This window comes from Microtus ochrogaster, linkage group LG4 (assembly GCF_000317375.1).
Source record: "Microtus ochrogaster isolate Prairie Vole_2 linkage group LG4, MicOch1.0, whole genome shotgun sequence".
In the NCBI taxonomy this organism is placed as follows: Eukaryota; Metazoa; Chordata; class Mammalia; order Rodentia; family Cricetidae; genus Microtus; species Microtus ochrogaster.
In genome coordinates, this window is record NC_022030.1 from 20,034,983 (window position 1) to 20,059,605 (window position 24,623).

At 51.1% G+C, this 24,623-nt stretch overlaps 1 protein-coding gene across 3 annotated transcripts in view; it reads right to left on the reverse strand.

Annotated features, from left to right (window-relative positions):
• Grik5 (glutamate ionotropic receptor kainate type subunit 5) overlaps positions 1–24,623 on the reverse strand; it is a 60,207-nt gene that overhangs the window by 29,584 nt on the left and 6,000 nt on the right. For all 3 annotated transcript variants that reach the window (XM_005361128.2, XM_026786374.1, XM_026786373.1), the window contains exons 4-12: positions 23,434–23,531; positions 23,189–23,354; positions 21,103–21,281; positions 19,185–19,238; positions 18,931–19,092; positions 17,774–17,926; positions 17,292–17,396; positions 17,081–17,188; positions 5,356–5,559 (exon numbers count right to left, since the gene is read on the reverse strand). In XM_005361128.2, the coding sequence (XP_005361185.1) occupies positions 5,356–5,559; positions 17,081–17,188; positions 17,292–17,396; positions 17,774–17,926; positions 18,931–19,092; positions 19,185–19,238; positions 21,103–21,281; positions 23,189–23,354; positions 23,434–23,531 (1,229 nt within the window). The remainder of the gene's footprint in view (positions 1–5,355; positions 5,560–17,080; positions 17,189–17,291; positions 17,397–17,773; positions 17,927–18,930; positions 19,093–19,184; positions 19,239–21,102; positions 21,282–23,188; positions 23,355–23,433; positions 23,532–24,623) is intronic.

Consider the following 24,623-nt stretch of genomic DNA (forward strand, 5'->3'; position numbering starts at 1 on the left):
CTTGTAGACCAGGCTGGTCTCGAACTCACAGAGATCCACCTGCCTCTGCCTCCCGAGTGCTGGGATTAAAGGCGTGCGCCACCACCGCCCAGCAAAATGCTCCAATTTAATCCAAAGTTCTGTGAGGGGAAAATATTCTATACTATTTTCAAAGGGGAAACTGAGGCTCAGTGAGATGTGGTGGCTTGCCAGGAATTCTGCGGGACCCACGCCCCTCCCCCAAGCCTGGAGCTTACCAATCAGCTGCTAACCACTGTGCCACTGTCATGGATGCCAGTGGACCCTAGACTGACTGGAGATCAAGGAACTGGATGCCCAAGCTGCCCTGGGTGCTAGGAACACACAGTTCTACCGTTGGAAGACATCTCCTTGACCAAGGTCCTGATGTTCCCTAAGGGCAGATCACAGCTGAAGACTCATCCATCAGATCAGAAGTATAAAGGCCTCGAGGCAGGCTGCAGGGCAGATGTCCTCACCCAGCCCAGCTCTAGAACTTCCCTTGGGATGAGGAGCAGGCACAAATGTAAAGAAACTAAGCTAAGAACTGAGCTAGAAACTAGGAACTGAGCTTGGTTCCTAGCTCCCTCATTCTAAGCCCTCTGCCTCCCGAGGCTGGCCTAGGATGTCTGGTCTACCTCTCAGCACCAGGAAAGCCTTATCTTGAAGCCCTGTGGCTTTGGCCGAAGCGAACAGCAGGTCAGCCCTGCACTGGAGAGACTGAACAAACTGGTGTGGAAATTAGCTGGTGAGGAGATTAGCAGGGCTGGGGCTAGGGATGCCATGCAGTTGGCAGAGAGCTTGTCTAGCATGGGTGAGCTCCTGGGTTTGACTCCCCAAGGTAATAGCTAGGGGAGTTCCAGGCCATCCTGGGATACAGGAGATTTTGTTAAGGAAGGAGGAAGGGAGGAAGTTAGGGAGGGAAATAAAAGGTCCTTGCAGAGGACCCAGATTTGGTTTCCAGCACCCACATGGTAGCTTACAACCATCTGAAACTCCAGTACAGGAGACATCTCATGCCTTTTTTGGACCTCCATGGGCACTATACATGCTGGTAAATATTCATATATATAAAACAAAGCAAATAAATCTTTAAGAAAGAAAAGAGGGTCAGAGCCTGAATTCCAAGCACAGAAGGAACGACAGTCCCCAGCAATGGCCACAGGGTGTGATAAGTGGACCAGATTCTGAGGATCCCTGGATGCAGGCTGGAGGTGTCAGTGCGTTGGGCTGCCTTCCGTCTGGAAGTCATTCTCCAGCTTGGGACCAGCTCACCCAGTCACTAACCCCGTGGCCTCTCTGTTTCTGAGGCAAATACTAATCCTTCCCTCATTGTGAGGCTATGGGGATGGGAAGCCTGGACAAAGTCCTGAAGGAACATTTGATCAGCCACAGCAAACGCTGATCCGGTTGCTCCAGTCTTCCCAACTAATCTGCTGGGAGGTCTGCAAAGGGTGTAGCTTTAGGGACAGACAGACCCAGCTGTAGCCCTGGGAACTGAGTACTCCACGCTGTGGAGCCCCAGGCCTCTAGCTGGCAGAGGGCAGTGCTGCTCTGGAGTTAAGCAGCGAAAGTTAAGCTGGGAAAGCTGCCAGCACATGTGTGAAGTCAGCCAGGGGCAGCTACTGCTGCTGGGTGATGTGGAATGGACTCCCACGTGGTTCTGCAAGCCTGGCCATGCCACAGTAGGCGGCACAAACTCAGCAGGACCCAGTCTCAGCCTCTGTGTGCTCCCAGCCTCTTCTCCTCCACTGTTCTCTCTGTAATGTCCACAGCTGCCCCAGCAGACACAGGGAGATGCTACAGCATTCTCCTCCCCGGCACTTTCTTCCTAGGAGTCAACGGGTCTGCGCTCACCAAGCCCTTCCTCCCCTAGTGTCTACTTCACACCAACCCTGGTCCACCACACCCTCTACAATCTTTACTTTGGCCCTCAGGTCAGCCTATCCTTTTTCGCACTTGAACCAGCTTGATCTGCAGCGGTTCACAATCTTTGACCTGCCCACTAAGGACAAGGCCAGGCAAGCAGAGAGCCTGGTACACAGTAGGTGCTTAATAATACCAGCTGGATGGCAAACGGGTGACTGTATGCACGAACTGACCGTGCTGACAGGAATAAGGACAATAACAGAACAGGTCACAAGCAGGTGGCATCTCTGCCTACCAGCCTTGCCCCAAGTCTTTTCTATAGATTATCCGTTTGTTGCTCACAGTCATGCTACATGGCCGGGAACCATTCTCCAATTTTATATAAAGGTAACCCGTCAAAGGTCACCCGGGCAGTACACAGCAGAAGCAAGATCTGAAAGGGTCTGGCTGTGCCGTAATCAGGTACAGTGGCCCCGGACACCAAATCCTTGTGTTCATCTGGTGAGGCCAGAGCCACCAAGGTGAGGGAAGGTCTGCCTGAGGTCAGACAGACCTTAGCTGACAGCTAGCTTCTGGTGTATTGTGGCCAGCTAAAGAAGCTGCTCCTCTGAAGGCTGCGTGTTCCTGGCTCTCAGTGGATAAAGCCTAAGAGCCCAGAGCCTGCGTAGTGGAAAGAGACAACCAACTCCTACAAGGCGATTTCCGGCCCCCACACAAACACAGGTGCTTGGACACATACACACACCATCTTTTCTCAAAAAGAGATGCAAGCTGTGGATACAGGTACCGGGCAGGTCTGAACACTGGGGTGGGTACAGGAACACTGGCTTTGGACCTTCTCCCCTCTGCTCAGGCCCCCTTTTCTGGGACTCAGGTCTTAGCACCTACTCTGGGGGCAGAAGACTTCAAACCAGCCAGCAGCTTCAGGGGACCGTGCCTTGGGGCTTGCCTGCAGGCTGGAGCGGGGAGACCAAGCAGCCAGGACTCTGGCCCCCACTTCTGCCTCCCCAGAGCAGCTCTGCTTTTGTCTGGGCTTCTGAAGACACTTTCAATGGGAGGAAAGGTTCTGCTGTTCAAATAACTTTAGAAAATCAATGCCCCGAGGGATAAATGTCCTTGTCTAACAAAACACCCTGCTTGTGTCAATCTGGATGGCATTCAGGGGCTCCAAAGTATTGAGTTCTCTCTTTCGGGAGAGACAGGAGGGTGAACCTAGCCGAGTCCAATGTCAAGTCTGATCTCACTGCCGTTCCCTGCTCTGCCCACCAGCTGCTGTGTGGCGAACCACATGCCTCTTTTGCATAGCCTTTCCTCTCTCCATTCGCCCACCTGGTTTTCTCTGGAATAAAGAAATAAAACCTATGAGGAGTCAGGGATGTGGCTCAGTTGGTAGAGTGTTTGCCTACCATGTACGAAGTCTTGGGTTCAATCCCCAGCATCTCCCATAAGCTGGGCATAGTGGCAAATGCCAGAGAATGCTGGCACTTGGGAGGCGGAGGCAAATGATCAGGGTTATCTTCAGCTACAAACTGAATTAAAGAGCAGCCTGAAGTGGGGTGTAGTGGCGCACGCCTTTAACCCAGCACTTGAGAGGCAGAGGCAGGCAAGTCTCTGTGGGTTTAAGGCCAGCCTGGTCTACAGAGTGAGTTCCAGGATAGTCAGGGCTACACAGAGAACTTGTCTCAGAAAAAAGTAAAATAAAATAAAAAAGATCAGCTTGAGCTACTGAGGCTTCTGCATGCATACACACATGTGCACACACATCTAGAAACACACATCCACTGAACACACACACGAGAAATGGGGAGAGAAAACTCCACATTCCCGCTGTCCGACAGGCAGCATGCGACGAGTTTGCATGAGGCCTGAGATCCTCACTACAGGCCTGTCGGGTATTACCCCCATCTTAGGAAAGGGGAAAAGGAGCTTGGAGTTGGGAAAAGATTCATGCAAGGACTCCAGTCCAGGTTGGTCAGACTCCAGAATATTCTCTCCACTGTGCCCTTGCCTCCCACCTCTCACTCCTGCCTCTTCTCCCTCCTTACCTTCATGAAGCACTTCCCACGCACAGGCAGGCCCAGCTGGCTCACTCAGAGCCGTACTCTCAGAGGGCTCCCTCTACAAACCATGTTCCCTCTGCTCCTCAGCACTTCCTCACCTCCCGACTTCTTCACGCCTTTCCTTTGTTCAAAGATTTATTTACTTTATGTGCATTTGGTATTTTGGCTGCACGTGTGCCTGTGTGAGGGCATCAGATCCCCTAGAAGTGGAGTTACAGACAGTTGTGAGCTACCATGTGAGTGCTGGGAACTGAACCCAGGTCCTCTGGAAGAGTAGCCAGTGTTCTTACCTGCTGAATCATCTCTCCAGCCCCATCCTTTCCTTTTCTTTGAGGGGGATTGGTTGGGGTTTTTTGAGACAGGGTCTTATTATGTAGCCTTGACTGGTCTGGAAATCACCACGAGATTGGTGTTGGTAATCCTCCTGCCTTGGACCCTTGTCTGCTGTGATTACAGGTGTATGCCACCATGAGAGTCTCGCCCTGCAGCCTGGGTTAGCTTAAACCTCTGATCTTCCCCCACAGCCTGCCCTGTGATCAGGGAACAGGTGTGTGTCTCAGGACCTGATTTCCTGTTGATGCCCCCACCCCCTACCCCGCCGGTCCATCACTTCAGGCAGCAGCATCTCTTTGGGGAAGCCCCGAGTGCAGAGTTAGAGTCAGGGGTCTGCTCTGGGTCTCTCCTATGAATTTTCTAAATCAGAAAACATGGTGGTAACTTGCTCCTGGACCCTAACGAGATTCATAAGTTCTTGGGGGCAAAGCGTCTGCTCACTGAATCCGACACAGAGCAGGACACAGAGCTGGTGTTCCACATACACCTACTGAGGAAAAGTTGAGCCAACGGACAGCTCTGGATTTTTGTTTAGTTGGTTCTGCAACAAGGTCTCAGGTGACATAACTCCAGCTGGCCTCAAACTTGCAACCGAATGTAGAATGACCTTGAATCCTCCTGCCTCCACCTCTTCAGTGCCAGGATTACAGGCCTGCACCACCACGCCTGGTTTACATGGATAGAGTCTGGGGTCTCCAGCATGCTATACATGCCCTCTACCAACTGAGCCACACGTTCAGCCCCAGAAGACAACTCTTGGGGCCTGAAGTGAGCCAGGCCTTCCTGATGGAACGGGCAGAGAGCAGTTCCCGCTCTTGGTCTTGCCTCTTAGAGGACGCACCCTTGATGACTTCAGGCTACCTGATTCCTACTCCACGTCACAGTCATTCACTCATCAAACCTCTGAACATAAGAGGAGCATCTGGCAAAAACACAGGAGGTGACTGACACAATGCTGTGCTTTTCCTACCTGGCCCCGAGGCACCCAGGGCAAAGGTAACTTAGCGCACCATCAACCTTTCGCCTGTTTCTTTTGCTTTGTGCTGATCTGGCCCCACCTTCCCTTCCTCCGTTCCCAGGCCCCTGCCAGCCATACCCGGTTGATGAGCTCGCCAACCATGCCTGTCCAGGAGCCATTTGGCTCAGGTGCCCCGTACAGTCCATCCTCTACCAACCGCAGGCGGTACCGGAAGCGCAGCAGCTCCGCCAGCTCCCGAAGCATGTCCACGCAGAAGCCCTCGAAGCGCTCATTCCCAGACAAGGCCTGGAAGTTAGGCCTGCGCATGACATACGGGTTCTCCTGGGTGGGCAAGAGAGAGCAGAGGTCAGAGACTGAGAACTTGGGGGCTGAGTCAGGGATCCTGGGGCCCAGGACCAGAGCTGTGGATGACAGAACCCCAGCATGCTTGTCCGCTTTTTCTGTTTGTTGTGTGGTCGCGTGTGGGGAGGCTGGAGGACAACCCCAGGTGTCACTCCTCAGGAGCCTTGATCTTTCTTTTTTTAATTTTATTTTGTATGTATGATTTTGGCCTGCATGTGTCTGTGTACCATGTATATGCCTGCTGCCAGCAAAGGCGAGACAGTATTGGATGCCTTGGAACTCAGATGGCTGAGAGCTACCATGTAGTGCTGGGAACTGCGGAGTCACCTCTCCAGCCTTCCCATCTGCCTTTTTTGTTTGTTTGTTTGTTTTCTTGAGACAGTGTCTATGCTTGGCCCAGAATAGGTAGAGTAAGGTGGGCAGAGTAGCTTGCAAGCCCCCAAGATCTGCCTGACTCTGCCTCCCAGGCATTAGGATGAGCCAGGCTGAGCTGTCTCCCAAGCCCTGTGTGCTGGTTTTTTGAGACTTCCTCTCACGTTGTCCAGGCTATCTCTATACCCAATGTATAGACAAGAGCAGCCTTGAACTTCTGATCCTCCTGCCTCTGCCCAAGTGTGTGAGACCATACCTGGCTAAGGCACATATACTTCATTTGGAAACACTGTGAGTGGCCGGGCGGTGGTGGTGCACACCCTTAACCCCAATACTCGGGATGCAGAGGCAGGCGGATCTCTGAGCTCGAAACCAGCCTGGTCTACAGAGTGAGTTATAGGACAGGCTCCAAAGCCACACAGAGAAACCCTGTCTCGAAAAATCAAACAAAATAGAATAAAATATATGCTGTGAGTGGAGAGAGGGCCTGAAAGCCGAGGGGCTTGGGGTTGCATCCGTGGGCTCTGCAGCCTCTTATGAGACTCCAACCAAAACACCTACGAGAAAGGGGGGACGCTGGAGGGACTCAGAATGGGCTGGCATCAAATTAGAATGGAGCTTTCAAGATTCTCTTCCGACACACCTTACTCAACTCATCCATTTTACACGGACAAGTACACACACGACCCTGTCCGGTTCCACCAGACAGCATTGCTCTCTGTCGCCGCATACATGGGTAATTTCAATTTTGAGTTCTTCATCCCCGCCCCCACCGCACAGCCAGCAGTGCTGTGGCCAATGTGGCCCATGAGAGTATCCCTCACCAGGATTTTGCTCTAGCCCGAGCTGCCACGAGGCAGGCAGGCATGACACGCCAGATGGTAAAACTGCAAGAGAATTTGGAAGCCTGGATTGTTCTGTAAAATCCCCTGATTATGAATGTCAGCGACTCATTCAAATTCTAATACCTTTTTTTTTTTTTTTTTTTAGGCCACATGAACACACCTGCCAGTTTGCAATCTCTGGCTTTTTGCTGTGTGGATGGTCTTTTGTAGGTGTTGTTTTGAGATTTTAAAATTTTATGCATATGGGTGTTTTGCCTGCCTGTACATCTGTGTACCACATACTTGCCTGGAGCCCAAAAAAGTCAGAAGAGGGCACTGGATCCCCTAGAACTGAAGTTATGGACGATTTTAAGATACCACGTGGGTGCTGGCAACCAAACTCAAGTTTCTGCAAGAATAGCCAGTGCTCTTGGCTTTGTTTTAGAGATGAGGTCTCGGTATGTAGACCAGGCTAGCCCCCAAACTCACAGAGATCCTCCTGCCTGTCACCTGAACTGGAATTGAAGACGATGCCCTCAAACTCACAATTCTCCTGCCTCAGTTTTCTGAATTCTAGGGTTATAGGCATATGTGTCACCGTCAGTGGTTACACTGAAGGTTACTTTTGAGGGTCACAAATAGACTTTACTGATCTCATCATTACAAAGAAACAACGAGGCAGAGAGCTTTCCAGGGTACCAGCAGAGCAAGAGCATCTGGAGGCCATTGCAATAAAAATGTAACTTACCTAGGCAGTGATAGTCTAAATGGGTGGTAGGACAGTGTCCCTTTACACAAAGGAATTTAGGACTCAGGAAATACCCAGGAGAGAACTCTTTGGTAATAATATCCACAATGTTTACTATGAGATAGACCCCTCTCTCCTTCCCTGTCCTGTGTGTAATCTTTAGATTACTTGACTTGAAAAAATTATTTATCATTAGCCAGGCAGTAGTGGCACACACCTCTAATTCCATCACTGGGGAGGAGGCAGAGGCAAGCAAATCTCCGTGAGTTAAAGGATGTGTGTGTGTGTGTGTGTGTGTGTGTGTGTGTGTGTGTGTGTACACAATGGAGAAAGGCATGCACGCATAGCACACATGTATAGGTCAGAGGACAACTCTGTGGAGTTTGTTCTCTCCTTCCACCCTCATATGGGTTCCAGGGATCAAACTTGGGTTCTTGGGCTTTTCAGCAAGCCCCTTTGGCTGCTGATCCCTCTCACTGGTCCCAGATTATTTGGCTGTAAATCTTCACAAAAGTCTATAACAAAGTGAGTATTGTTAGAATTTTTTTTTTTCAAAGCTGGGGATTGAATCTAGGGCCTTGGCATGCTAAGCATAAGCAGGCACTCTACCACTGAGCCACACCCCAGCCCCTCACTGGGGGATTCTAGGCAGGGGCTCTACCACTGAGCCACACCCCAGCCCCTCACTGGGGGATTCTAGGCAGGGGCTCTACTGATGAGTTATAGTCAACCCTCTTTTTAAGTTTCCAACTTAAAACAGGGCCTTGTTAACTTGCCCAGGCAGATCTTGAAGTCATACTGAAGACCAGAGGAGCCGTGATTCTTCTACCTCAGTCTCCCAAATAACTGGAATGAAAGCCTCTGCTTCTTTTTTGTGCACGTGTACTGGAATTCAGAGAGGGCAGGTGGCAGAATCGGCTATTCTACCCTGCTGCCTCTTCCAACAGCAGGCGTAGGTCACTCCCCCACTGCTTGTGGTAGCTGGCTTTGTGACTTGTCTTGACAGGATGAGGTAGAAATCAAGTCAGCCAAATTCTGGAGCCTCGGCCTTCAGAGCAATTCTGAGACTTCTAAGCCCAGGCTAGTCCGGAGGAGGACAGGTGAACTAGGGCCTGGAAGCCAAAAGAAGCACCCATGGACATTCTGGGCTTTCTATACTTCTTAGCTACCGGATGTATGTAGCCAGTGAGTCCCCAGGAAACAAGATGAGAGCCACCAAGCAACACACAGAATCTAACAGTCTTAGTCTCTGGGTTTGGGGGAGTTTTCGAAAGACCATAGACAGCCATTCTTCCCACAAGACCAGGGTACACCACAGGCCCTTGTATTCTCTGACCAACCAAAGCTGAGGGACACATAGGACAGAGGGAGCTGGAGCTTTTCTCCCGCCCAAGCAGCTTCTCCAAATCCAAAATTGTGGAAGCGGGGATGGGAATGTGAGATAACACTAATAATAGCGGCGGCTGCTAGCATTTCTTGTGGGCTTGCTATGTGACAGCTCTGTCAGCGTGGGAGGGCAGCAGTATTATTACCTCTGTCTTACAGCTGAGGACACGGAAGGCCAGAGGAGCAAAGTCGTAAGTCAGTGTGACTCCAAAGGCCCAAAGATCTGCTCTTTAAGTCCTAGGCCAGACTGAGCTCAAGTGGATAGAGTGGGGCAGTGGGCGTGGGAGAAGCCAGACAGAACGGAGGAGCTGGATAACAAGAGACAAAAGCCAGGGCTGTGACTCCAGGTCAGAACACAGAGGAGGACGCAGTTAGGGATAAGGCGTCCAGGCCAAGAACAGCAAAGGGAAGGAGAGAGTATAGGGCCGAGACCGATCCGGACTGCACACACCAAAGTCACGATCCTAAAGGCAATCTCCAAGTCAAAGACTGAGGGACCTGGGCTCAGGGTCTGTCTGCAGCAGCCTGAGGCTACAGAGATGATGGAGAAGGAAGCCTAGCATAGGGCTCGGGCTAACAGGACTTTTACTTACAGTCCTGACACTCAACTAAAAGGTCGAAGCTCCCTTTCTTCCCACCCACCTCCCCCCACCCTTTTTTCTATATTAAGGGTTGAACCCGGGTTCCCACTGAGCAATGCTCCCAGTGCTCTTTGTTTGTTTGAGACAGAGTCTCACTAAGTTGCCCAGGCTGGCCTTGAAGTAACTCTGTAGCCCAGGCTGGTCTTGAACGAACCTTTGATCCTCCCAGTGGTTCTTTGGTTGTCTGTTTGTTTGTCAAGCCAGGGTTTCTCTGTAGCTTTGGAGCCTGTCCTGAAACTAGCTCTTGTAGACCAGGCTGGCCCGGAACTCACAGAGATCCACCTGCCTCTGTCTCCCGAAGGTTGGGATTAAAGGCGTGCACCACCACTGCCTGGCCTTCCCAGTGGTTCTTAAAGGAGGCTCTTAGTCAAGATTATCAGACTTCTTTCAAGACACCATTTGAGAACCCCAAAGCTGGGGACAAGCTAAGGATGCTTTGGAGCCAGCTCTAAGAAGCTGTGTCGCAAATGGATGAACATCTATGCACAAAAATACGAGTCCAAGAACAACCATAGCAGCAGGCCTTGGGGTGGGAACAGAGATCTAATCTGGAACATGTTAGAGAGATCATCAGTGTCATAAAAGGATCCTAGGCAACTACAAAAATAGCAAGGTCTATAAGATCTATTAAGAGGGAAAACCCACCAGCTACAGAACAATCTGTACGATATGCTATTCTCTGTGAAAGAAGGAGCTGGGATGTGCTTGTACATAGACATTTCTGGAAGAGAGAAAAATGAGGAGCCAGGGAGGGATGGAGGCTAATTTTGTCCTTATTAACTCTTGGGGGGTTTTGTTTGTTTCTTTTGAGACAAGTTCTCACTAGGTAATCCTGGTTGGCTGGAACTCACTGTATATAGACCGGGTTGGCCTCAAATTCACAGAGATTCACGTGCCTTTGCCTCCTGAAGGTGGAGATTAAAGGTGTGATTCCCCTCCCCCACACACACACACATACACACAATGTCCTTATTGCTCTTTAAGAAAATCCCATTTTTCCCCTTGGTTTGAGCTATCTTCTGTACCATGAATTTTTTGTTTTGTTTAAGGTAAGATCTCACACTGTGTCCTCAACTCCTTCCACCAAGTTCTGGGATTGCACGTGTGCACCACTCCACGGGACTGATGAGGACCTTAAAAACTAAAAGTGTGTAGACTGCAAAGGGTTAAAGTGGGTGGAGCCATGGAAAAGGGGAACATCCAACCATCGGGTGGGTGGTTGCTCCAGCGGGCAAAACCACAAAACCGTGCAAGCGTAGGATCCTTAGCAAACATCCAGGTAACCCAGAGGTGGCAGGGAGGAGGTGGAGACTGACAGACCAGGGGACAGGGTGAGCCCTCTGGGACCAATCTAGCAAAACAGCAAGCTCCAGACTGGAGAGAGAGAAATGGGGGAGAGGACGAGCCAGAGCAAGCCGGGCAGAAGAGAACCAATTCGCACGTTTTCCTCCAACCTCTGGAACAGCACTGTGAAACCCTTATGAGCAAAGACACATTACATATATGCCCCCTGCCCCCCGCAGTGAAATGAAAATAAAACAAGATAGAGGAGCTGGCAAGATGGCTTAGAGGGCAAAAGCACCAAAACTGTGATGGCCTGAGTTTGATCCCCAGAACCCACTTAAAAAGCCAGATGTGGCTGTGTGTGACCGTGTGTGTATCTTTAATCCCAGCACTCAGGAGGGAGATGCAGGTGCTTCTCCGTGAGTTCAAGACTAGCCTGGTCTACAGAGCAAGTTCTAGGACAGCCAGAGCTGTTACACAGAGAAATTCTGTTTCAAAAAAACAAACAATAATAACACAAAGAGCCGGATGTGATGGCTGAAATCTGGAATCTGAGATTCCACCCTACGGCAGGGGTGGACTGGAGTAGTGGGTGGATCAGAGGCTCACCTGACTACAAGCTCACAGGCTAGCCTACACAGAACAGCAACAAAAACAGGAGAGATTCTGCTTCGAAACAAGATGAGCGGAGCGAACCAGTTCTCACAAAGTTATCCCCGAGCTCCGCACATGGAATCATTAAAACTGGTTCAAGGGGGCCAGTGAGATGGCTCAGGGGTAAAAGGCACTTACCACCAAGCCTAAAGACTTGCATTCCATCCCTGAGACCGCAAGGTGGAAGAAGAGAACCAACTCTAGCAAGTTGTACACACATGAGTGCACACACACAGAGAAAGACAGACATACAGACATATATACACACAAAAAAAACACAGAGACAGACACACAGACACACACAAAGACAGACACAGACAGACAGACACACAGGGATACATACAGAAATACAGAGATACACACAGACAGATACAAACACACACAAACACAGAGACAGACAGAAATACACAAAGAGAGACACAGATACAAACATACACACACACAAAGACAGAGACACACATACAGAAATACACACAGCAGATACACACACAGACACAAAGGTGGGTAAATGGAATCACTAGAAATAGTTTCATGTCTCATACGTGCCAGGCAAACCCTCTAATGGTAAGCTATCTACAGAATCTCACTTTTACTCTTTACTCTGAGACAGGGTCTAAGTTGCTCGGGTTGGCTTTAAAATTTCCTCTGTAGCCACTGCAGGCTACTTATGGTCCTCTTGCCTTTCTTCAGAGTAGCTGGGGTCACAGTCCTGGCTCCAAACCTTATTTTTTTTTTTATTATTAATTGCTGTTGAATGTGTGTGCACATGATGCACAAGCATGGAAGTCAGAGGACAACTCTGTGGAGTTGGTCCTTCTCTGCCCCCGTTAGGTGGGCTCTGGGTATGAACTCGGGTCATCAGGCTTGTGTGGCAAGTGCTCTACTTGCTGGCCCAGCTTGAGATCTTTTTTATCAAAATGTTCAACTAAGAATAAAAAGGTTGGACTGGAGCAATTGCTCTCTCTGCACTGCTCTTTCACAGGCAAGAGTCTGATTCTCAGCCCCGCACGGTAACTCACAACCACCTGTAACTCTGGTCTCAAAGGCTCTGACACTCTACTCTAGCCTCTTTAGGAACCAGACATACACGAGGGCAAAATACCCATATGCACTGTGCTGGCTAATTCTTATGTCAACTTGACACCAGCCGGAGTCATCTGACAGGAGGGAGTCTCAATGGAGAAAATGTCTCCATAAGATTGGGCTGTAGGCAAGCCTGGAGGGCATTTTCTTAATTAGCAATGGATGTAGGAGGACTCAGCTCACTGTGGGTGGTGCCATCCCTGGGCTGGAGGTCCCAGGCATTGTAAGAAAACATACTAAATACGCCATAGAGTGCATGCCACTGAACATCAGTCCTCCATGACCTCCATCAGACCCTGCACGTTCCTGTCTCACTTCCCTGCAAGATCAAGCCGGGTGGTGGTGGCGCACGCCTTTAATCCCAGCACTTGGGAGGCAGAGGCAGGCGGATCTCTGTGAGTTCGAGACCAGCCTGGTCTACAGAGCTAGTTCCAGGACAGGCTCCAAAGCCACAGAGAAACCCTGTCTCGAAAAAACCAAAAAAAAAAATCTTTAAAAAAAAAAGAAGAAAACTTTTTAGAAAATAGGCAAGGTGACTCACAGAGGGAGGGGAGATGTCCGTGATGCATGGTTTCAGGCAAAGGACACGTCTCCAGAAAGTGGAATTCCAAAATTAACGTAAAGGTCATAAGACCCCCTTTGGGGGCATACTGGGGTTGAGCCCAGGGCATTACAGACACACAGCAGGTGCTTTACCACTAAGCCACATCCCCAGCCCTTGGTTTTTTTGGAGATGGGGTCTCACTATGAGGCCCAGGCTGGCCTGGAACTCAAATCATCCTGCTTTCACCTCTTGATTTTAGGATCACAGTTGTGCACCCACTTCTTAAGCTCCAATATCGCAAAACACAGCCCTGAAGAGGATTTTTCAGACAGCCAATCGACACACAAAGATGGTCAAACGCAAACAAAGGCACCACGCTGTTGTCATCGGTGGTGGCACCTTTATGTACTGTCACCAGGGAAAATGGAGAATGATGGACAGCTCAGGAGAAGGCGAGCGGGGCAGCCATTTTGGCAAAGGCTTGCGGCCTCTGCTAAAACTCAAGACACGCATGACACAGCATCCCCACTCCACAGAACACACCCATGGAAGCGTCAAAACAAGGTCAGGAAAGTTACACGAAACGATCTTCTCGGTGCAATGACTCATAACAACAAGAACCAGTGCCCACCTACATTTGACGGGTACGTAAACTGTCATGAGACTGAACGCCACAAAACCACGTGGATCTTATAAAGACACCAGGAAAAAGGCATCAGGTGTGACACCACACAGTATAACACCGTTTCTATGTACAAAGGAGGAAGGTTAGTGACTGGAGGAGAGACAGTGTCAGGACAGGGAGCCGGTTAGACAAGTGTGTTTACTTTGTGAAAATTCAGAGATACAAGATTTATAATTTGTGCAAGTCACAAGAGTTATGTATGTGCAAGTTACACTTTTACACTTTTGTAAAACTCTCTTGAAGTTGGGGGCATGCTTCAGAAGTAGAGCTTCTGCCCTAGAATCCCCCAGTGAGAGGCTGGGGTGTGGCTCAGTGGTAGAGCCCCTGCCTAGAATCCCCCAGTGAGGGGCTGGGGTGTGGCTCAGTGGTAGAGCCCTGCTTAGAATCCCCCAGTGAGGGGCTTGGGTATGGCTCAGTGGTAGAGCCCCTGCCTAGAATCCCCCAGTGAGGGACCCTTGAGTTTGATCCCCAGCAGGAGACAGGTTAGGGACAGATGACCTCCTGAAAGTTAAAAAAAAAAAAATTAAACTAAACTAAAATAAAATAAAGTAGGGAAGGTTCTAGACCATTCCTGAAAAGCTGTTTGTTTTTTACTGAGCCAGGACCCAAATCCACATGCATGGATTCTGGGGGTGTGGTGTATGGGATCCCGACCTAACTCAATCCCTGATCACTGTTAGGAGCACTTTATGCTCTTACTTTTTGTTGTTTTGTTTTTATTGAGACAGGCTCTCTCTATGTAGTCCCGGCTGTCCTGGAACCCAGAGATCTGCCTGCCTCTGCCTTCAGAGTGCTGGGATTATGCATGTGCACCACCATACTAGTTTATCCCTTTACCTTTAAAGTTAATGATATTATTTTATGTGTTTGGGTGTCTTGGCTGCCTGCATGCCTGTGTACTAACATAGCAATGCCTTTGGAGGCCAGAAGAGGGCATCAGAGGCCCGGGAACTGGAGTTACAGACAGTTGTTAAGGACCAGGTGGATGCTGGGACCTGAACTGGGATCCTAGTTGACCCCTGAGCCATCTCTCCAGCCCTTTTTCCCTCTGTAAAAGAACCAGAAGCATAGAAGAGAATGCTGCTTAGGTCATATGGGGTGTCGATGGCAGTATCATGTCCACAACACAACTCTGAGGACAGGAAGACGTAGAAAGTGACAAGATGTGGTATTAGGGACAAGCACACAGATTCTGTCACCTCAGATCAGCTCTGACACCACTGGCTAGGCCATCTTCAGCATGTCCCCGAACCCTCCATTCTCATCTGAAAATGGTTTCCGTGAAGGTGCTGAGCTCAGGGCTCTGAAAATTGAGGGCTCAGCAGTGTGCTCAGCCATAGGACTGCTGACAGCCACATTCGCTAGGGATTCTGCTCCAGGCATTCGGCAGGGCGTGGCAGTGCTTGGGAGGCAGAGGCAGGTGACTCTCTGTAAATTCGAGGTCAGCCTGGTTTCCATAGAGTTCCAGGGCAGCCTGGGCTACATAGGGAGACACTATCCCAAAAATATAGTAAAGTAATAAATGAGAAAGTGTTGATGACCCAATGGGAGTGACACAATGAGGGTGTTCATCTAACCTGACAAACACCCAAATGGCCTGCTGCCCTATGGTCTCTGCACTCCTGTGCTTCGCCTGTGAGTCCTTCCTCCAGCCTATGTCTGTCTTTATCTCGGGGAGCCCCTCATGACCAGGTGTGGAATGAGTGCCCTGGTGTTGGTGCCACCGCCCCCTCAGTGCCCCTTAAGAGCACCTGTTCACTCGTTTCTGTGTCTCTAGAATTTGGGCCTGGATGGGAACACAGCAGCTACAGCAAATATTTAAGGAATTAAGAAAAAGAATGGAGTACAGGAATCAAGAATAATATTGGTTCTCGGGCCTTGGGGACTCTTCTGAAATCCTCTCCCTGACCTCTAACTCTGCTCCCCACCAAGGCCTCAACGCTTTCAATTCCAGGACGTATCAGGGATGGAGCAGAATGCACACATAGGTGCCAACAGGCCCCCGTCAACCAGGCCTCAAGGCCCCTCAGAGGGGCCATTAGGAGGTGTCTGGCTTCCGTCTGCAAGCCATCTGTCCCTCTACAACTGGCTCGCTGGCTGTTCTCCATGGGTATTTGAAGTCCACTTTAGGTCAGAAGCTCCCTGGGGAACAGGCTGCTAATAAGGGCTCCTAACACCCTCTGGAAACTGTCTCTGGACTTCATGTCACAGCGATTAGCTGCCCAGCTCAGTGCTGCCGGGTGTGGGGACAAAGCAGGCTGGAGGCCATGACTTGGCTGCTGCAAAGAGCGAAGCCACCTGGCTTGTCCAGCCCCCAGGCCCAGTTGCTCCTGCCCACCAGGCCCCGTGTGTAACCCCCTCCATGACATGCTGGCAGGAGGTAGCAGAATGCAATGGAGAGGGCTGGGCTCAGTCGGATCCTCTGCCCAGACAGGGATTTGCAGGGGACTTTCCTTACTTTTGTTTCCCAGCTTCATCAAGGAGCAACTGTGAGATCAGGAATGATGCCCAGGAAAGGTCTAGTGCACAGTGGCTCCCAATAGATCACTTTGTTTTGTTTTGTTTTTGGAGACAGGACTTTATGTACCCTAGGCTGGCCTTGAACTCCTGATCCTCCTGTCTCCACTTCCTGAGTGTAGGGCCTGTGGTACAAAGTACCAGACCCAAGCTTTGTGCATGCTAGGCAAGCACTCTACCAACTGAGACAGATCCCAGTTCCTCAAGAGCAACTGCTGACACACCAGGCCCACATCTTGACTTAGTTGAAATAGGGACTGGGATTCCCCATGACACTGGATGGGCTCCTCGCTTGGTGCTCAGAGTCAAGGACTAGAGTTTCAAAGGACAGACTCAGACTCCAGCCTTGGAGACAAGGCTTCCAGTCCTGGCTCTGCTACGCGCTTGTTGTTAATTCACCTCTCTGACCCTAGGCGTCCACATTATCAAGGTGGACACTCAACAAGCTGGTATCTGTCGATGCATTAGACTGGCGAGTGTGGTACAATGGCCATTAAAGAGAACCTATCAGGGAACCTGGTTCCCAGTGCAGGGCCTGTGTCCGCTGTGTTCTCTATTACCCTGGCTGTGGCTGGAGTGGTGACACCTTGGTCACAGTCAGGACTGCACAGGACACACCCCCAGTTACACTACACTGCCCTGTGCTGCCCAAGGGACTCCTCCCCATCCTGAGGGGTTATGACAGGCGTTCAAGATGTTCAGGGAAGATCCAGCACTAGGGCCTCTCCACCTGCTCTCCCTGGCCCCATTTGGGTCACTCACCAGGATAGTCGTGACCACCAATGTCTTGTTGGCTAGAGTCTGTGACAGGTTGATGTCCAGGGTAGTGGCATTCATGGCCAGGGTCCTGTTCGAGTACCACACCCCTATCTGGGGACAGAGGGGACATCATCAGTACAAACACTGTTCACACTCTTGGAAGCTTTATGGGCCACATCCCAGCAGGCTCTAGTGTCACCCTGGGGCTGCTCACCTCACGGTGGCCCTGGCGGGACTTCTCCAGTATGCGCAGTGTGTAGTTGGTCCTCTGCCCTTTGCTGTTGAACTCAACCCGCCCGGTCAGCCCATCATACTCTACCTAGCAGGGCGGGAGGCGGGGCAGAGGGAGAGGAGGCGGGGCCCAGAAATAGGTGGAAAAGCATCCAGGCAGGGATGAGGCAGCCACAGGAAAAGGCACAGAGACAGGTAAAAGGAAGAGAAGGGGCAGGGTCAGAAAGAGGACAAGAGGATGATACATATGCAAGAGAACAAAAGCACAGGAGCAAGACCCAAAGAGCACATAACCCCGACAGGGATGGTGGCATGGACAGACAGGACACAGGAATAAGGAGGCCCAGGTAGTGGAGAGTCAGGATGGGAAAAGGCAGAGGGTAGGCAGGATAGACACAGTCATTGCCCCTGCCTGAGGCAGCTGCTGCTCCCCACCTCCTCCATGCCCCCTTGCTTCTGGCTCACCATGCGTAGGTAGTTCATGAGGCTGGTCCCATGGGGCCAAATGTTGGCTGAAGTACAGGCCAGTGGCTTGACGCCAATCTCCTGGCTTCGGTTCAGCTCTCGGACAGCGCTTACCACCACATGCACAGCGTCAAACATCAGGGCGGCAGACAGCTGAGTGGAGAAGGCAAGGCCAGGCAAGAAAGTGTCAGTCCCCAAAAGCCCCCGTGGAGTCACCCCAACCCTCAGACGCCCGTCCTTGAGGGTGTGGGAGACTTAGGTGGGGTAAGGGATGCGGGATGGACTACGGTGTCTTTCTGGGGAAAATGTAATGTCTCATGCTGTACACGGCCACGTCTGTTTGGAGAAGGTCATTTCTGAGAGTCTGCTGTTTTGTTGTTATTGTTGTTTTGGTTTTATAAGACAGGACCTCATGTAGCCCAGGCTGGCCTGGAACTCGATATCTAGCTGAGGCTGGTCTTGAACTCCTGATCCCTCTGTCTCTAGCTCCCAAATGCACGGATTATAGGTGCATGCCACCATGCTTGGCTTGTTTGAGAGGAGTTAGCCTTGATGGCCAGTTGTCTCCCTGAGACAGCCAGGTCTGCATGGTTAAGATAAGTAGGCAAGATAGCCACTGGTAACATCTGCGTGTGCCTGGGTCACACGCAGTATGGGAAGGATGAACATGGAGTGAGCAAGGAGACAGGAGAGTGTAAGTGCTGATCCTGGCCATCTCAACCCCTTCCTGAGGTTCAGAACCCTCCACTGCAGCATGGAGGAAGAGCTGTCTCCACCCTGAGCATAGCTCTGGGGGTCATGGGGATGGCACGCCTTAGAACAAAGGCAAGGGAAGGCGGTGCTGAGAGCTATGTAGTGAGACCCTGTCTCCAAACAAACAAACAAACAAACAAATAGGAAGTACAAGTGAGATCCTCCAGCCAAGGAGACATCTGAGCAAAAGCTTTGTGGGGGGGAGGGGGCTGTTGGGTCTTCATGGAAATGGGGGCGCAGGTGGGGAGTACAAACGCCCTGAGGCGTGCCTGTCCAGAGAGGTGGAGGGAGGCTTGGGTGGCCACACTCATCACAGCGCCTCACTGAGGTCTTGGGTCCCACAGGGTCCTGTCCCCAGAATCAGTGCACAGTGTCTTAGTGCCAGTGGGTATCTACGCACTCACCGCAGGCCCGGGGTACGTGCTGGCGTCACAGTTCTCTCTCCAGGACATGTTGAGACTGCGCACAAACTCCGGGTAGAAGGGATGGGAGGTGTTGAACATGGAAAAGCCCAGGATGTTGGAAGAATCCTCTACTATACCGTCCAGATGCAGGATAGGGAAGTCCTGGGACCAAGAAGAGGGGTGAGACCTGAGGCAGGATTGGAGCAGGGAGGTGTGGTAGGTGGGGATTGGGAGGGGCATAGGTCGGTACGCACCATGGTGGTGAGGATGTACTTGTAAAACGCTGAGGTCATTCCTAGCTCCGAAGCCTGAAGAAGACAGCAGAAGCCAAGAGGCAGAGAACAGGGAAGGGGGACCCCAAGAGGGGAAGAGAGATTTAGAGGCACGCCTAGTGAGGAGACAACCCAGACAGCAAGGGCCTGTTGCGTCCCCCATGCTGGCCGGGGAAAACAGCTTTCCTAGCAGAGAATGGGGCCCTCAGATGTCTACTGTTTCCTATGAAGGCACACAAAACTTCCTGATGGAGACAGATGGGAGCCTGGGAGAGGGGACAGGCAGGGACAGAGTCCTTAACCTTACCCCTAAGTCACCCAAAACCATTGGCGTTGCCAGTGTTTAGAGCTCAATCTGTTTGGCCATCCATCAGAAAAGCAGCAGGCTGCCAGGCCGGGGCACGGGTCTGTAATCCCAGCTACTCAGATGGCTTCAGGCGCTGAGACTGTAAATGCAAAGCCTGTCTGGGCTACAGAGTGAGCTTAAGGCCACGCTGGGCAACTCTGGAAGATCTTGGCTCAAACGAAAGTAAAAAGCAGACTGAGGATTGAACTTCAGTGGCAGAGTCCTTGACTAACAGTTATGAGGCCCCAGATTCAATTCCCAGAAACATCAAAAGAAAAGAGGGAGGGAAGGAAGGGAAAGGAGAGAGAGGACAGGAGGGGAGGAGGGGAGGAGGGGAGGAGGAGGGGAGTGGAAAGGAGGGAAGAAAAAGGATTTCTGCAATGGAAGGCAATCAGTTAGAATCTCGGGGTTCATTCTTCGAACCCCCTCCTTCTCACGATCCTTGAGGAGGACAGGTTGGATAATACCCAGCCTGACCCCACACGAGAATTCTAACAGTGCAGGGCTCCAGCACGTATTATTAGGGGAGTGGGAGCAGGGCATGGACCCGTGGGTATCGGGGAAGGGCAAGAAGGAAGAGAGAAGAGACCTCAAAGCACACCGTTCCACGGGAGAGCTCTTTGCCCAGGTGGCCTGTCAACCCAGAACCTCTTCCCTCAGCCCTTTATATCCCCAGGAGTCTGCTTAACACTTCTTCCTGCAGGCTACGATCAGCAGTGACATACGGTTTTAATTAAGAGAAAAATAAATGAAAAACAAATGGAGAAAATAATACAAATTTGATTATCAAGAAAAATTAAGCGCAGGGGAAGTGAATGAATGATTAATGAGTGCGGCTCACTGAAGGATGGGACGTGCTAGGTCCATGGGGAGAAGTCCTGGAACTCCGGGCCCTTGCCTCCAGAACCCCAGCTTCTTTGTCTATATGGTGTTGAAATATCAGACTTGCGCAGTGCGGGAGAGCCCCAGTTAAGGATGTCCATGAACCCCTCAACACAGAGCTCCAAGACAAGTCCTAAGGTTCTCACAGCCAAGGTCAACCTGAACTGCCCGCCCAGAGAGCTCACCTCCCAAACGGGCTGGAGAGACGGCTCAGCCGCCAGGAGTGTGTAATGCTCCTGCAGAGAACCTAAGTTCCATTCCCAGCACCCACATGGCTCACAACCACCTGGAACTCCAGTTCCAGGGGAAACCCACACCTCTGGCACCAGCACTTACGTGCACACACCCCCGCACACATATACATAATTAAAAATTATAAATCTTTTTAAAAAGAAACAAACCACAGTGACAACAGAGTACTAAAGAGGGATGACTCAGACATTTAGTCTGGGCCAATGTGGCTCTAAGGACTTTCCCTGCTGCAAGCTCACTACCTTCCCAAGCCAAAGAGGTAGGACCTACTGCTGTCTGCACTTCACAGAAAAAGAAAGGGACTATCCCGGGTCATGTGACCAGGGAGCTACAAAACAGACAGATCCTATGAAACCCACAACCCACCACTGAAGTATCTGCCCCTCCCCCCCCGTTCTGTGGAAACAAGAGGGGGCCCACCTTACGGAGGACGAGGTGGGAGATGGACGCGTTAGCATCGATGATGATGGTAGAGACTTTGTCATCTCGGATCTCCTTGAGTAGCGGCGTGGGGTCCCGGCTGTCATCCAGCATCCTCACTGACAGTGTCTCCTTAGAGATGAGAAAGCCTCGTACCAATTCTTCCAATCGTAGCAAGCCTGGAGGAGGGCCGGGCCCCAAGTCAGAGCCCTTCCTCTGCCTGCCCAGGCAGGGAGCACACAGATGTTCCTTCCCCTCTCCCAGCATGGGACAGCTGGGCTGAAGAAGACTGGAAAATGTGCTAAGAAGATGGAGTGGCTGTCTCCAGAACAGCTGGGACCCTTAGGGCTCTCAGCTTGGGGACTTGATGCTTTGAGAGATTCCCTAAGTAAAATCCCCTGAGACATCTCCCCAAATTTCCAGATGTCTGACCTACCCTCTCCCACCCCTTCCTGACACTGGAATGTCTGACATAGTTAATTGTCTTCTCTGACCACCTCCGTCCTTCGGGTGACAGGAGATCACTATGTGCCAGTTGCTCAGGCCAGAACCTTGATGGCAGGCTGGGTTCTTCTTTTTTTTTTCAGCCCTCACTCACCCAGTCTCTATTTCAAAATACATCAGATCCTATCACACCACATCATGGTCACTGCCCTGGCACAAGCCACTGCCATCTCTTGCCTCTTGCATTGGCCACGCTTGCTTGCGTCTGCTCCCCACACAACAGCCAGAGGGATGGAAGCAGATGTGGCTCTGCTCTGTGCCAAGTGTCTCATCTCCTCTCTGTCATTTAATGTTTCCACTTGCTCCAGCCACATGGGCCTCCTCTTTGTCTCACGGAGTCAGCCTTCTGTCCTGCAGTCTTAGCCGGGCTATTCCTCTACTTGGGACCCCATTTCTCCAGGATCCTCCACGGCTGACCCTCGCCTGGCCCGGATCTTTACTCAGACATAGCCTCTAAAAGGCCCATGCCCTCTACTTCCCCTACCCCCACTCCCATTCATACGACAGGGACAACTATTTGTGTCTACCTGTCTCATGGCTGTCCTCCTAACATGAGTCTGACTTCAGCAGGTGCTCAGTAGGAACCTCCAGAAAGAGAATTCCTCCTAGAAGTCCCAAAACTCAGTACCCTCACCCAACCTCCACACTCATAACTTGCCCCCAGACCACCACACTTGAACATCTCCGAGAACATCACACTCAACGTGTGCTCTTGAACAGGCTGCTCTCCTCTTTCTTGCCTACTGACTTTTGGTGTCACTCACAACCTGAGCACTCTCCTTACCCCATCCAACTTTTCTTCTCAGGGAGGCCTAGCTTTCCACCCAACTGCCATCATTTCACCTAACGCATGTCTCATGCCTCCTGCTGTTCCCTCTGACACTCGTACATCCCTGGCAGCATGTCACTTCTCACTACACAGATCTGACCACGTCCCCTCGTCCTGCACTGTTGCTTGGAAACCTCTAAAGCATCCCTGACCCCTCACCTCACCATTTCACACTCCTGGGGGTTGTACTCTGGAGCCTTCCACCTCTGTCCCACAAGGTTCAATGTTTCAAGTTCAGTTTAGAGGTAGCATTCTTAGGGTATGGGCTCTCAGCCTCCCACACAGTCAGAACCCTTTCCAAAAGACCCACACATCTCCTGGCAGCCCATGTACCCCTCTGTGTCCCAAACGCTCAGTGGCCTGAGCTCCTTCTAGACTGAGAGTTGCATGCAGGGGGCAATTACAAGCAAAATGAGATGATGAATATATATGAAAATGTCAAATGAGACCTATTATTTTGTAAACTAACTAAAAATTAATAACAACATTTTTTAAAGTTATACACCAGCACTGCCCCCTGCCACCCTGCAAGCCTGGTGAGAGCTGGACAAAACGGGTTCACCATCAGTGAATCACACGGGTCACTCTGGGACAAGAGGGGTTCTATGGAACCGGTGTCCCAGTTCCTAAAGGGGAAAGAGACAATGGGACCTAAGAAGGTGCCTGGTGGAACCAGGAAACTGTGTGGGGCATTAGGGCTTTCGAAAGGGGTGTCTAGAGAGAATGTAAACAGAACAGCCAGTTCTCCCTCACACTCAGCCTTGGCGCAGATGAGGCTAGCCGAGGGGTAGTTAAAAGACTTGAGGATTCGGGAGACCGCCAGGCTGACGTCCTCATTACTGGGGTACAGGCTGACAGATGCGAAGCGAAGGTACTGAAGGCGGGGCGTCTCCTCAGGACCCACCTTGATGTGGGGAATCTGGACAGAAAGGAAGGTATTGCTTGCCAGGGATCATAGCCCCACACCCCAGCCCCCAGTCTCCCACTCCCCACCTCACCTCCTTCTCCCCACAGATATGGCTCACGGTGGAGGCAGAAGCTGGGCTGGAGGAGGGTCCCAGGACAGACACGACCCCCTTGGGCAGTATCTGACACACTGTGAGGGGAAGAGACCAGAGTCAGGGACCCTCTGTCCCTCTGCTTTTGCTCCCGTCCCACCCACAAGAGAACCCCCCCACCTTGTTTAGGAGAAGACCCCAGAGGCTCAGAGCTGTGGGTCCTCCTCCACCAGTCTGGATTCCAGGGGACCAGTCCCTGGCCTGCTCAGACAGAGGGAGGCAGAGAGAGACAGACCAAGCCAAAAGTAACACAGGAAAGCACGTGGACACCATGGGACACGTGCATGTGTGTGTGTGTGTGTGTGTGTGTGTGTGTGTGTGTGTGTGTGTGTTGAGGCAAGGTCTCACTTTACAGCCCAGGCTGTCTTGAATCTTGCTATGTGCTAAAACATCTCCTAGATTCCATCCTGCTCTTCTGCATTAAATAAACTACTGTTTTAAATTAAGAGTTTAATATATTAACTGGCAAAAATGGGAAGGTGTAGTCATAAAAAGCAGACCATTCTTCCATAAAACTGCTATAGGATAAGCTTTGTAAGAGGGATCCCTAAAATCTTCCTCCCGATAAAGTCATGTGAGCTGTGTCTTTATTCCCACGCCTCCACACTAGCCGAAGAAATAATTTAGGTCCAGGCTGGCCCTGGACCACAACAGCTATGTAAACAACTCAACTAAACTCAGATTCTCCTGCTTGGGCCTCCAGGTCTGACCATGCCCAGCACTCTGGGCCTCCTTCTGAAGTGCAAATCAGGAGCTGGCTCCCTCTGCCATGCAAGCTCTTCAGTCACTCTACTACCCACAGTGCCCTCCTGGTGGGTGATGCTAGCACTCGAACCCGGCTCTGTGTGGGGAATGAGGCAGATGGTACATGCCTAAGTTGGCCATTCTGAAGTAGGGCAGGGGTACAGAGGATGGAGGGGAGATGATCGGGAAAAGAATCTGGAGATAAGTAAGAGTCAAGACTAACAGCTCTCAAGAGAGAATGGAGAGAAAGGACCATTTTCAGGCACGTGGTCTGTGCAAATGGTGGGGCCTTCAACACGGAGGACACAGAAGGAACAAGTTTGGGTCGAGATGTGATGTCCTGTTTAGATGCCTTAAGGCAGCCATGGCAGAAACTCAGGATGGGT